This window comes from Diaporthe batatas (genome assembly GCF_019321695.1).
Source record: "Diaporthe batatas strain CRI 302-4 chromosome Unknown Contig00004, whole genome shotgun sequence".
NCBI classification, from domain to species: Eukaryota; Fungi; Ascomycota; class Sordariomycetes; order Diaporthales; family Diaporthaceae; genus Diaporthe; species Diaporthe batatas.
Genome location: NW_025408551.1, coordinates 657 through 12,616, shown reverse-complemented (window position 1 = coordinate 12,616; position 11,960 = coordinate 657). Strand labels below are relative to the sequence as shown.

General features: G+C 22.6%; 2 protein-coding genes across 2 annotated transcripts; both read left to right on the top strand.

The window, feature by feature from the left end:
• The first annotated feature begins 165 nt into the window (after positions 1–165).
• Positions 166–1,457, top strand: KVR01_004645 (DNA-directed RNA polymerase core subunit RPO26). Its single transcript, XM_044782213.1, has 4 exons — positions 166–357; positions 437–700; positions 776–895; positions 947–1,457. The coding sequence occupies exons 1-4, from the start codon at positions 296–298 to the stop codon at positions 981–983; spliced, it is 483 nt and encodes a 160-aa protein (XP_044646809.1). The 5' UTR covers positions 166–295; the 3' UTR covers positions 984–1,457.
• A 2,627-nt stretch (positions 1,458–4,084) lies between these two features.
• KVR01_004096 (uncharacterized protein) lies at positions 4,085–4,936 on the top strand (the record flags this gene model as incomplete). Its single annotated transcript, XM_044789889.1, has 1 exon — positions 4,085–4,936. The coding sequence occupies one exon, from the start codon at positions 4,085–4,087 to the stop codon at positions 4,934–4,936; it is 852 nt and encodes a 283-aa protein (XP_044646260.1).
• Between the last annotated feature and the right edge of the window lie 7,024 nt (positions 4,937–11,960).

Here is an 11,960-nt window from a genome sequence, read left to right as displayed (position 1 = left end):
CTGCTCGAACTTTTTTCCCCCAGCCTTGGGGCCTGGGCGATGCGAAGTCAGCTGTTGTGGGGCCCTTCTCGGATTTGACGGATTTTGATTGGTGGGGCGCCAACGTAGCATCCCTGTGGATTTCAGCCTTTCGGTACTACGTACAGCTAAAGTTTTCTGCGATTGCCTGCTTCGTCGCAAAGCCAGCCGCCCCTTCTTCCGGCGCTCCCAACACAAAGAATCCATTCCAACCTGACCCGCCCACCCACGACCCGACTCGGCACTCACCCAACAGACCCAACACACACAAAGCATAATGTCTGACTACGGCGGCGGCGAAGACGACTTTGGAAACGAGGTTGGAGGAGCCGGAGGAGGGTAAGTCTCGACTTGGGTCGAAGGCGCGCCGTCGCGCGCCTCTCAAGAATGGTGTGCTAAGGCGACTCTCTTTCCACAGCGAGGAGCCCTACTACGACGAGGACGATCTGCAGGAAGAGTACTACTCGCCTGAGCCCCAGGACGGCGCCGAGGGAGGCGCAAATGGCGCCGCCGACGAGGACGCCGACAACATCGTCCCCTCGGGCGACCCTGCAGCCGCCGCAAAGGACAGCGTCAAGTCGCACAAGGACAAGAAGATCCCCAACGACCAGCGGACTACGACGCCTTACATGACAAAGTACGAGAAGGCTCGTATCCTGGGCACACGGGCTCTGCAGATCAGGTACGCGCGCCCGCATTATGGGCTGGTCACGGCTGGCGCGATATGCCGAGGACGAGGAGGCTAACATCATCGCAGCATGAACGCTCCCGTTCTCGTCGATCTCGAGGGAGAGACCGACCCGCTTCAAATAGCCATCAAGGAGCTGCGGGAGAAGAAGGTCCCCCTGATTGTGCGGCGATACATGCCTGATGGATAGTACGTCTCCTGGCCCCTAGCTGGCCCGCTCGCCTTGCTAACACCTCGCAGCTACGAGGACTGGACCTGCGAGGAGCTGCTGCAGTGAGCGAGGCTATAGCAGTCAGCTTAAGCTTGGTGACACTCCTGTTGAAGCAGGCCCTCCGAGGGCCGACTGTCTCGGTGGCTTGTATTCTGCATTAGCGAAGGCGTTCAGGTTGGAAAAAGGAAGACAAGTGTTGGGCTGTGAACCTGCCGTTGACGAGATCTCTATGTGGGCTAGCGATCTGGAAAGCCAAGGCCTCACGATGCCCATCAATCCGCTTGCATCTCTTCGACACGCTTTTAGCATTCACACGATTGGACAATCAAGGCTTGTCTTCAGGGCAACTACCATACATGACCTGCAATTCCGGCCTGTTAAGGCCTATGGGATGGGAGTGTAGTGTCCCATTAGTCGAGCTAATAACACAGGCTCCTACGGTGCTCGCCCTACCCTGCGACCTCTATATCTACACAAGATAATTTATATAAATATTCTACTACTTAACTTAGGATCACCTAATTAAACTATATATTAAGGCTTCCTAAACCTTTAAATAAAGGTACTTATAGTTAATTATTATATATAATAAAGAATTTTATTTATTTATATATATTTATAAATATATTTATTTAATTTTATTTTTATTTATAATAAACTTTATAATATAAATTAAATAAAATTATTATTTATTAAATTTAAAAAATTATTATTTAAATATTTATTAAATAAATTTAAATTTTTAATTTTAAAATTAATAACTTTTAATATAAATATATATATTATAATTATTATTATTTTTAATTTAATAAACTTTTAATTTAATTTTATTTATTTATTAAATTTAATAATAATTTTATTTAATTTATTTTATAATATATAAAAAATAAAAGTTTTTAAAATTTTTATTAATTTATATTTTAAAAGTTAATTAAAAGTTAATATTTATTTATTTAATAATTATATTTATTTATTTATTTTTATTAATTATTTATTTAATATTAATTTTTAAATAATTTTTATATTTATAAATATTTTTAAATTAATATTAAAAACTTTATAATATAATTTTCTTTTAATTTTAATATTTTAAATATAAACTTTTAATATTTTAAATATATTTTAATATATTTTTAATTTATATATATTTAAATATTAATTAAATATTAAAAATTAAAAATTAAAAATAAAAATAAAATTATATATTTTTAATTTTTAATTTTTTTAATTTTTAATTTTAAACTTTTAATTTTTAATATTTAATTAATATTTAAATATTTAATAAAAATATAAATATATATAAATTAAAAATTTAAAAGTATATTAAAAATATATTAAAAATATTAAAAATATATTAAAAATATATTAAAAATATATAAAAGTTTATATTAAAAATATTAAAATTTAAAAGATTTTAATTAAATATATAATTTTATATAAATTTTATATATAAATTTTTATATTAAATAAATAATTAAAAATTAAATAAATAAATATAATTATTAAATAAATAAATATTAATTTTTAATTAAATAAATAAATTTAAAATTTATTTTAATAATATTTAAATATAATAAAAATAAATATTATATTAATTTAAAAGTTTTATATAATTTTAAATTTATAAATTAATTTTATATAATTTTAAAATATTATTTATTTTTAAATTATTATTTTAAATAAATAAAATATAAAGTTTTTATTTTAATATTTAAAATTTTAAAATATATATTTTAAAAATATTTAATAATTTTTAAAATATTAAAATAAATATAAATTATTTATATTTTTAATTTTATTATTAAATTAAAAGTAAATAGTTAAAATTTTAAAAATAAAATATAATATATTTTTAAAAATTAATTTAATTAAATTTATTATATAAAATTTTTATAATAATTTTATAATTTATATTTATAATATTATTTATTATTAAAAATATTTTTTTATATTAATATATTAAATTATATTAATTTATTAAAATAAATATAATATAATATATTAATTTTAAAATTAATAAAAAATTAAAACTTTATTTATATAAATAAAATAATATTTTAATTTTTATTTTATTTTATAATTATAATTAATATTTTTAATTATTTTAATATATAAAAATTTAATTTTAATATTATTTATTAATAATAATTAATATAAATAATTTAAATAATAATAATAATATATATATATTAAAATTTTAATATAAAATTAATTTTTATAAAATATTTTATTATTATATTAATAATATTAATTTATTAATTAAATTAAAAAAAGTTTTTATTAATAATATTATAAAAATAATATATAAAGTTTTTTAAATTAATTAATAAAAATAAAAAATTTAATTTATTAAATTAATATTATATATTTATAATAATTTAATTTATAATTTATTATTATTTTTAACTATTATAAATAAATTAATTTTAATAAATTTAAAAAATAAATATATTATGGGAATAGTAGGCTGCAGTGGATTAGCTACTGCAAGCCAGGTTGATAGTGGTCCGTGCGTACGCACAGGCCAACTGCTTAGTCAGCAAGGTCTGGCCAACCCAACTGGGCGCTTCCACGCCCACCAGGCAAACCTTCTAACCAACACCAAAACACACCACTTCAACCACTTCTTACGCGTAAGCTAAGCCAACCGACACTAATCAGTTGCCAACTGGCTTCTAACAGCAAGGTAAATCGTCTAAGCTGCTTAAGCGTCAAGTCTGAAGAAGACGAATCAACAATGCTGCCATCGTCGTCGCAGCCTAAAGAAGGCGAGTCGTCTGGGCTGCCCAGGCGCAATCAACCACCAAGCAGGACCCCTTCGCTGGGCAAGTCTTGCAACTCTAGCGACAACACTCTCTCTCGCGACAAACCTCTCTCGCGACAGCCTACAAGAAGCGTCAGACTACGAATGGCCGTAGCAGCCTTTTCTACCTGTCGGGCAATCCCTCTCGCGAATCGACAATTCGAGCCTACCCTCAAACTGGCGTTTGGCTGTATGCCCGCCAACCCGTTTGGCTGCCTGCCAATCAACCCGTTTGCCAGCCTACCTTACATCACCCAAGCAAGCAACTTTCATACACTCTTTCGACTTCTCTCTCTCTCTCTCGCAACACCCAAACAAAAACACTCTGGCGTCATGGCTGCCCACAACCCCCAAGTCTCTCGCGATGAAGTCGTCCACAGCTACTATAGGCGCGCGCCAACAGTGCTCCTGCCCGTACTACCAAAAGAAGTTCAAGTCAAAAAACAAGATGAAGAAGCACATTGGCGATACCCATAAGGAGGAACACGCAGCGGCCCAGAAGGCTGCCCAAACTACCCAAGCAACCAACCAAGCAGGCAGCGCCCAAGCAACCAAGCCACCTATCAACCCCCCTACCAAGCCGACCAAGCAGGTAGCGCCTAAGCAGGCAGCGCCCAAACAAACGGTGCCCCAGACAAAGACTTCTACCCGACCGATCAACAACCCTCTTACCCAGTACGAGTTTCCTAAGAGGACTCCCGCCCCACCAATCAACAAGCCCTTTACCCATTACGAGTTCAAGGTTGTATTAACCCAGACTTGTAATGCTCACAGCAACAAGTGGAAGGAATACCTCACTGAACCAGAGTACTTCAATCGCCACATGAGAGGTGCTTGGATCAAGCAGATTCCCTGGCCAGGCTGGCCCTACATCGCCAACCCTACGAGCAGGCCGACCAAGCCTAAGCCCAAGCCCGTTGCGAATAGTGGCTTCGCCCCAGTCAGCCTTGCTGGCAGTGGCGGCGGCGGCGGTGGCTTTGGTGGCTTCGCCCCAACCCGCCAATCCAAGCCCAACCAAGACAACTACATCGCTGGCGGAGACCAAGACTATGAGGAAGAGGAGGACTGCTACTTAGACGAAGGTGGACCAGACTTTGCCCCAAACGAAGACTTCGACCTAGGCGACAACTGCTGCCCAGACGACAATTTCAACTATAGTAATGATTGCGACAATTGCAACTTCGACGACGATTTCGACAATTGCTACTCTGACTAGAGGAAGCCCACCCAACGCACACCAAAGCGCCTTGGCTAGCCAAGCCACAAGGAAAGAGACTGCCAGAAGGACCAACTAGACCGACCGACGGTTATGGATCAACCGACAATTGGTTACAATTGGCAAGCAACTGGCAACGGCCCGGCAAGCAATTGGCAATTGGGCAACTAGGCGACTTATAAACGTCGATTCGAAGCATTAACCACAGAAGAAGAAGAAACTGCCAAAAGGGCCAACTAGCCAAACATGGCTGCAGTTGGCGACCACCTGGCAAACGGCCCGGCAAGCAATTGGCAATTTAGACTCGATTTCGCCTACTAAAGCAATTCGAATTCGAGCGATTTGGGCGATTCGCAAAACGTCAATTTGGAGCGTTTTAGACCGCTTAAATCAAGCAAATTGCAATTGCACGTTTGGTGGCAATTCTAAGCAATTAGAGCAATTTAGTCGAAAACTGCTTTGTCAGCAAATGGAGCTCTCTAATTGGCTGGAAGGAAGATTTTGGAAGACTAAAAAGGTGCCAGTATGGGAATAGTAGGCTGCAATGGATTAGCCACTACAAGCCAGGTCAATAGTGGTCCGTGCATATGCACGGGCCAACTGCTTAGTCAACAAGGTCTGGCCAACCCAACTAGGCGCTTCCGCGCCCACCAGGCAGACCTTCTAACCAACACCAAGACACACCACTTCAACCACTTCTTACGCGTAAGCTAAGCCAACCAACATATATTTTATAATATTTTATTAAATTTTAAATTAATTTATTTAAATATTTAAAATTTTATAAAATAATTAAATAAAAATTTAAAATTTAATATTATATAAAATTTAAATTTTAAAAAATTAAATTAAATTTTAAAAAAAGTTTTTTAATTAAATAAATTTATATTAATTTTTAATATAAATTAAATAATAAATTTTAAATATTTTTAATAATATTATATTTAAAATAATTTATTTTAAAGAAATTTAATTTATTAATTAATTATTAATTATTTTAAAATAATTATAATTAATAAATTATTTAATATAATTTAATTAAAATTAAATTTTATAATAAATAATTTATAAATTTATATAAATATTTTAATTAAAATAATAATAATAAAAATATTTAAATTAAAAATATAATTTAATATTAAATTTAAAATATTTATTAATATTTATTTTAATTTAATTAAATAGAATTTTATAATATATTTATAAATTATATATAATAAAAATTATTTATTATTTTTATTTTATTATTATTTATTATATAATATAAATTATAATAAATAATAAAATATTTAAATTTTAAAAATTTATTAATTTAATTTATTTATTATATTATTATTTAATTAATTTAATATAATATAAAATTATTATTTAATTTAAAATTAAATAAAAATAATAATTTAAATTTATTATTATAAATATTTAAATTAATAAAATATATAAATTTTATTATTTTAAAATTTTAATTATTTATTTTAATTTAATAATAAAATTAAAAATATAAATAATTAATATAATAAATTTAATATTTATATATAATATTTATTAATATTAAATTAATTTATAATTTATAATAATTTTAATTTTTAATAAATTAAAAATATTAATTTAAATTAATTAAATATAACTTAATATATTAATATTAAAATATATTTTTAATAATAAATAATATTATAAGTTATTATAAAAGTTTTATATAATAAATTTAATTAAATTAATTTTTAAAATATATATTATATTTTATTTTTAAAAATTTTAATTATTTATTTTTAATTTAAAAATAAAATTAAATAAATATAAATAATTTATAATTATAATTTTTAATTAATTTTTATTTTATTATTTTATTATATTATAATTTAATTTAATTTAATTTTATTTAAACTTTTTTAAATTTATTTAATATTTTTAAATAAATTAAATTTTAAATTAAAGTTTTTAAATTTAAATTTAAAATTTTATAAATTTTAATATATTTTAAATTAAATTTATAATTTTAACTTTTTAAAATATATTAATTATTTTAAATAATAATAATTTTTAAATAAAATTTATTTTTATATAATTATAAATTTAATTATTAATAATTTTTTTATAAAATTATTAAAATTATAAATTTAAATAATAAAATATAATTATTTTATTTAATTATTTTTAATTTAATAATATAATAAATTAAATAATTATTTTTAAATAATTTTATTTAATAAATATTTATTTAAATAAAATTAAAACTTTTAAAAATAATAATTTTTATTTTTATTTATTTTAATTAATTTAAAATTAAATTATATAATAATATTATATATAATATTTAATAATATTAAATTAATTTATAATTTATAATAATTTTAATTTTTAATAAATTAATAATATTAATTTAAATAAATTAAATATAATTTAATATATTAATATAAAAATATTTTTAATAATAAATAATATTATAAATAATTATAAAGTTATTATAAAAGTTTTATATAATAAATTTAATTAAATTAATTTTTAATAAATATATTTTATTTTATTTTTTTAAAATTTTAATTATTTATTTTAATTTAATAATAAAATTAAAAATATAAATAATTTATAATAAAATATTATTATTTATTTAATATATTTTTAATATATTTTAATATATTTTAATATATTTTAATATATTTTAATATAATTTATTATTATTTAAATTTAATATTTATTAAATTAATTTTAAATAATAAATAATATAATATATTTTTATATATTGTTATATATATATATAAATTATATAATTATATATATATATTTTATTTTTATAAAATTAATAAAAATAATTTAATATTTTAATAATATAATAAATAATATAATTATTTATAAATTAAAAATAAAATTTAATTATTTTAAAATTTATATTTATATAATTTTAAATTAATAAAATATTTAAATATTTTATTTTCTTTTTTATTTTTATTAATAAATTTTATTAATATTTATATTATTATAATTTTATTTTAAATTTAATTTAATAATATATAAATATATATAAATATAAAATTAAAATTTATTATAATATATTAATTTTATAATATTATAATATATAAAATATATTTTAAAATATTAAAATATTTTATTTTATATTATTATAATATTATATATAATTATTTAAAATAAATTAATTATAATATTATATATAAAAATATAAATTTAATTTATAATTATTATTTTATTTAAAATATTATATAATATTTATAAAAATAATAAATTATAATAAATTAATTATTATAAAGTTAATAAACTTATATATATATATATATAAATTAAATTTAATTAATAAATTTAATTAATTTAATTAAATACTTTATTATTTAATTAAATAAACTTTTAATTATTATTAATTTATTTTATTTTAATTAATTATTTTTATATATAAATTAAATTAATTATTATTAATTAATTATTAATTAACTTTTAATAATAAAGTAAATTATTTAAATTATTTAAATATTAAATTTAAAAAATAAATTAATAAAGTTATTTTATTATTATAGTTTTAAAAATAAATTAATAATAATATTATTATTATTATAATTTTTTAAAAATAAAATTATTTAAACTATTTAAATATAAATTAATTAAATAAAATACTTTTATTAATTAAATTTTATAACTTTAATAATAACTTTCTTTTATAATTAATAATTTAAATTTATTTATTAAACTTTTAAACTAATATTTAACTATTTATTAATTAACTTATTTATCTATTTACCTTTTTATATTATTTAAATAATTAATTAAATAAATAACTTTTATATACTTTTAACTTCTTTCTTTTTCTCTTTTATAATATTTAAATAAAAATACTTTAATAAGTATAGCTATTATAACTTTAAATTTAAAAATAAAATTATTTATAACTATTATAAATATATATTAATAATATTTCTATTTATATTATAATAAAAAGTTTAAATTAAAAAATAAAATAAAAAAGTATATTAATAATATTTATAAAAAGAAATATATAATTATTAAAATTAATAATAAGGAAGTTTAATAGTTTATTAATAACTTTAATTATTACTCTAATAAAAACTTTTAATACTTTTATAAAACCTTTAAAAATTAAATTAAAGACTATTTTAAATAAGTTAAATTAAAGTTTTTTAAAGATTTTTATAATAACCTCTATTTTAGCGGTATTTATACTAGGCTAAGTACTAAGACACTACTTAAAGCCCTCCTTACCCTTATTTAAATACCCTACCCTAATAAGAAAGAGATACTATAGCTATTTAATTGGCTAACCAAGAAGACGAAGGATCGACGAAGTAAGCGATAGTTCACCACTAAAGAAGAAACTATTAGAAGGGCTAACTGACCGACTGGCCGACTAGCTAGGTGTTGGCAGTTGGTGCTACATAGTAACGGCCCGGCAAGCGACTAATTAGCAATTTAGGCTCGATTTCACCTACTAAAGCAATTCAAATTCGAGCGATTTAGGCGATTCATAAAACATCGATTTGAAGCGTTTTTTAGGCGCTTAAATCGAGCAAATTGCAATCATATATTTAGTAGTAATTCTAAGCGATTTAGTTAAAACCTACTTTATTAATAAATAAAGCTCTCTAATTAACTGAAAGGAAGGGATGTTGGACCTTAATTTTAGAAAACTAAAAAGTTGCTAGTATAGGAATAGCAAGCTGTAGTGGATTAGCCACTACAAGGCTAGTGGGCCTATACGTACGCACGGACTAAGTTTAGTTAGTAGGTCTAGCTAACCTAACTAGGTGCTTCACTACCTAGCTAGGTAGACCTTCTAACTATTATTAATTCACTCTATTTTAACTAATTACTTCTTATATATAAGTTAAACTAACTATTAATATTATAAATATATTTTTATAATTATATTATATAATTAATAAAAATAATAAATAATTATATATAATATTAAAATATTATAAATAATATAAATAATATATTAATTATTATAAAATTTAATTATATAATTAAATTAATTAATATTTTTAAAAGTATTTTAATTAATATTAATTATAATATTTTAAAATTTATTAATAAATATTAAAAGTAAATATAAATTTAATTAAATATATAATAAAAGTTTAATATATTAAATAATTTTAATATAATTAATAAATAATTATATTTAAATAATATATTTAAATTATTTATTAAAATTTATATTATAATACCTTTATAATAAAATATATATAAAATTTAATTTAATAATTTTATTTATTTAATTAAATATTATAAAATTTATAATTTTATTTTTAATTATATAATAAAATAATTTTTAATATAAAATTAAAAACTTATAATTATAATTTTTAATTAATTTTTATTTAATTAATTCTTTATTATAATTTAATTTAATTTTTAATTTAATTTAAACTTTTTTAAATTATATAAATACTTATTTTTATAAATATAAATATTAAATTAAAACTTTTAAATTTAAATTTAAAACTTTTATAAATTTTAATTTTTAAATTAAATTTATAATTTTTAATTTTTAAAAATATATTAATTATTTTAAATATTAATAATTCTTTTTAAAAATAAGTTTATTTTATATAATTATAAATTTAATTATTAATAATTATTTTATTTATAATAAAGTTATTAAAATTATAAATTTAAATATATAATAATAAAGTATAATTATTTTATTTAAAAGTTATCTTTTAATTTAATAAATTAATTAAATAATTATTTTTAAATAATTTTATTTAATAAATATTTATTTATAAAATAAAATTAAAACTTTTAAAGAAATAATAACTTTATTTTATTTATTTAATTAATTTATTTAAATTATATAATAAATTTAATATTTATATATAATATTTATTAATATTAAATTAAATAATTTATAATTTATAATAACTTTAACTTTTAATAAATTAATAATATTAATTTAAATTAATATAATTTAATATATTAATATAAAAATATTTTTAATAATAAATAATATTATAAATAATTATAAAGTTATTATAAAATTTATATAATAAACTTAATTAAATTAATTTTTAAAAATATATTATATTTTATTTTTAAAATTTTAATTATTTATTTTTAATTTAATAATAAAATTAAAAATATAAATAATTTATAATTTATATAATAAAATAATATATTATAAAATTTATTAAATTTTTACTTTTAAATTAATTTTAAAAATATAAATATAAATTATAAAATAAATTATTTATTAAATATATAATTAAATATTTAATATATATTAATTATTAATATAATTTTATAAATTAAATTAGATATAAATACTATTAATTAACTTATTAACCTATAAAATTACTATATTATAACTATAGTAAATAAGGGTTTAAAGATAAGTTACCGGTCGAATATAGCCGGGGCCGTAAAACATAGAAATCCTCTCTCCTATCTATAATAAGTAACTTAAAGTTAGGGCCGCTTGGCTCCCTATCCTCTTCTATTTTTTCCCCTATGAGACTTACGGATTAGTTAGTTAATATCGGCGGTGAAGCTACGGCTATACACGTTGTGAATGTTAGCACCCTAAAATGCATCTATAACTTTATTAGTAATGCCCTTAGCAATAAGATTAACCTTATAATTAGTAAGAGCGTGATATTTCACCATGCTATAGTTTATAATATAGTCGATTAGACTGGTGATATATTGGCATATAATGTTCTTGCTCTCATAGTGGAGGTCGGCCTTATACTTGGCCTTCCAGGCGGTGATAGTGGCAGTCTTATCGATGCGGTTATTCGCGTTATAACGGAGCTTCACGTGGTTCATTCACAATATAGTATGTAGCACACAGCTCACCGGCACCTAGTGGGCCTGTACACTACGGCGGAACCGTGGTGCCTTGTTTGCCAAGGCTCATTGCCCCTCGGTAGGGACATCTCACCTAGTCCTAATAGTACGGGCCCCATGGTGGCGAAGCGACGGACTTACTGCCGGAGGGCTCCCAATAATAGTGGCAGTCATGTTAAGAAGAAGTTAAAACTTTGATTGTCATGTATAGCAG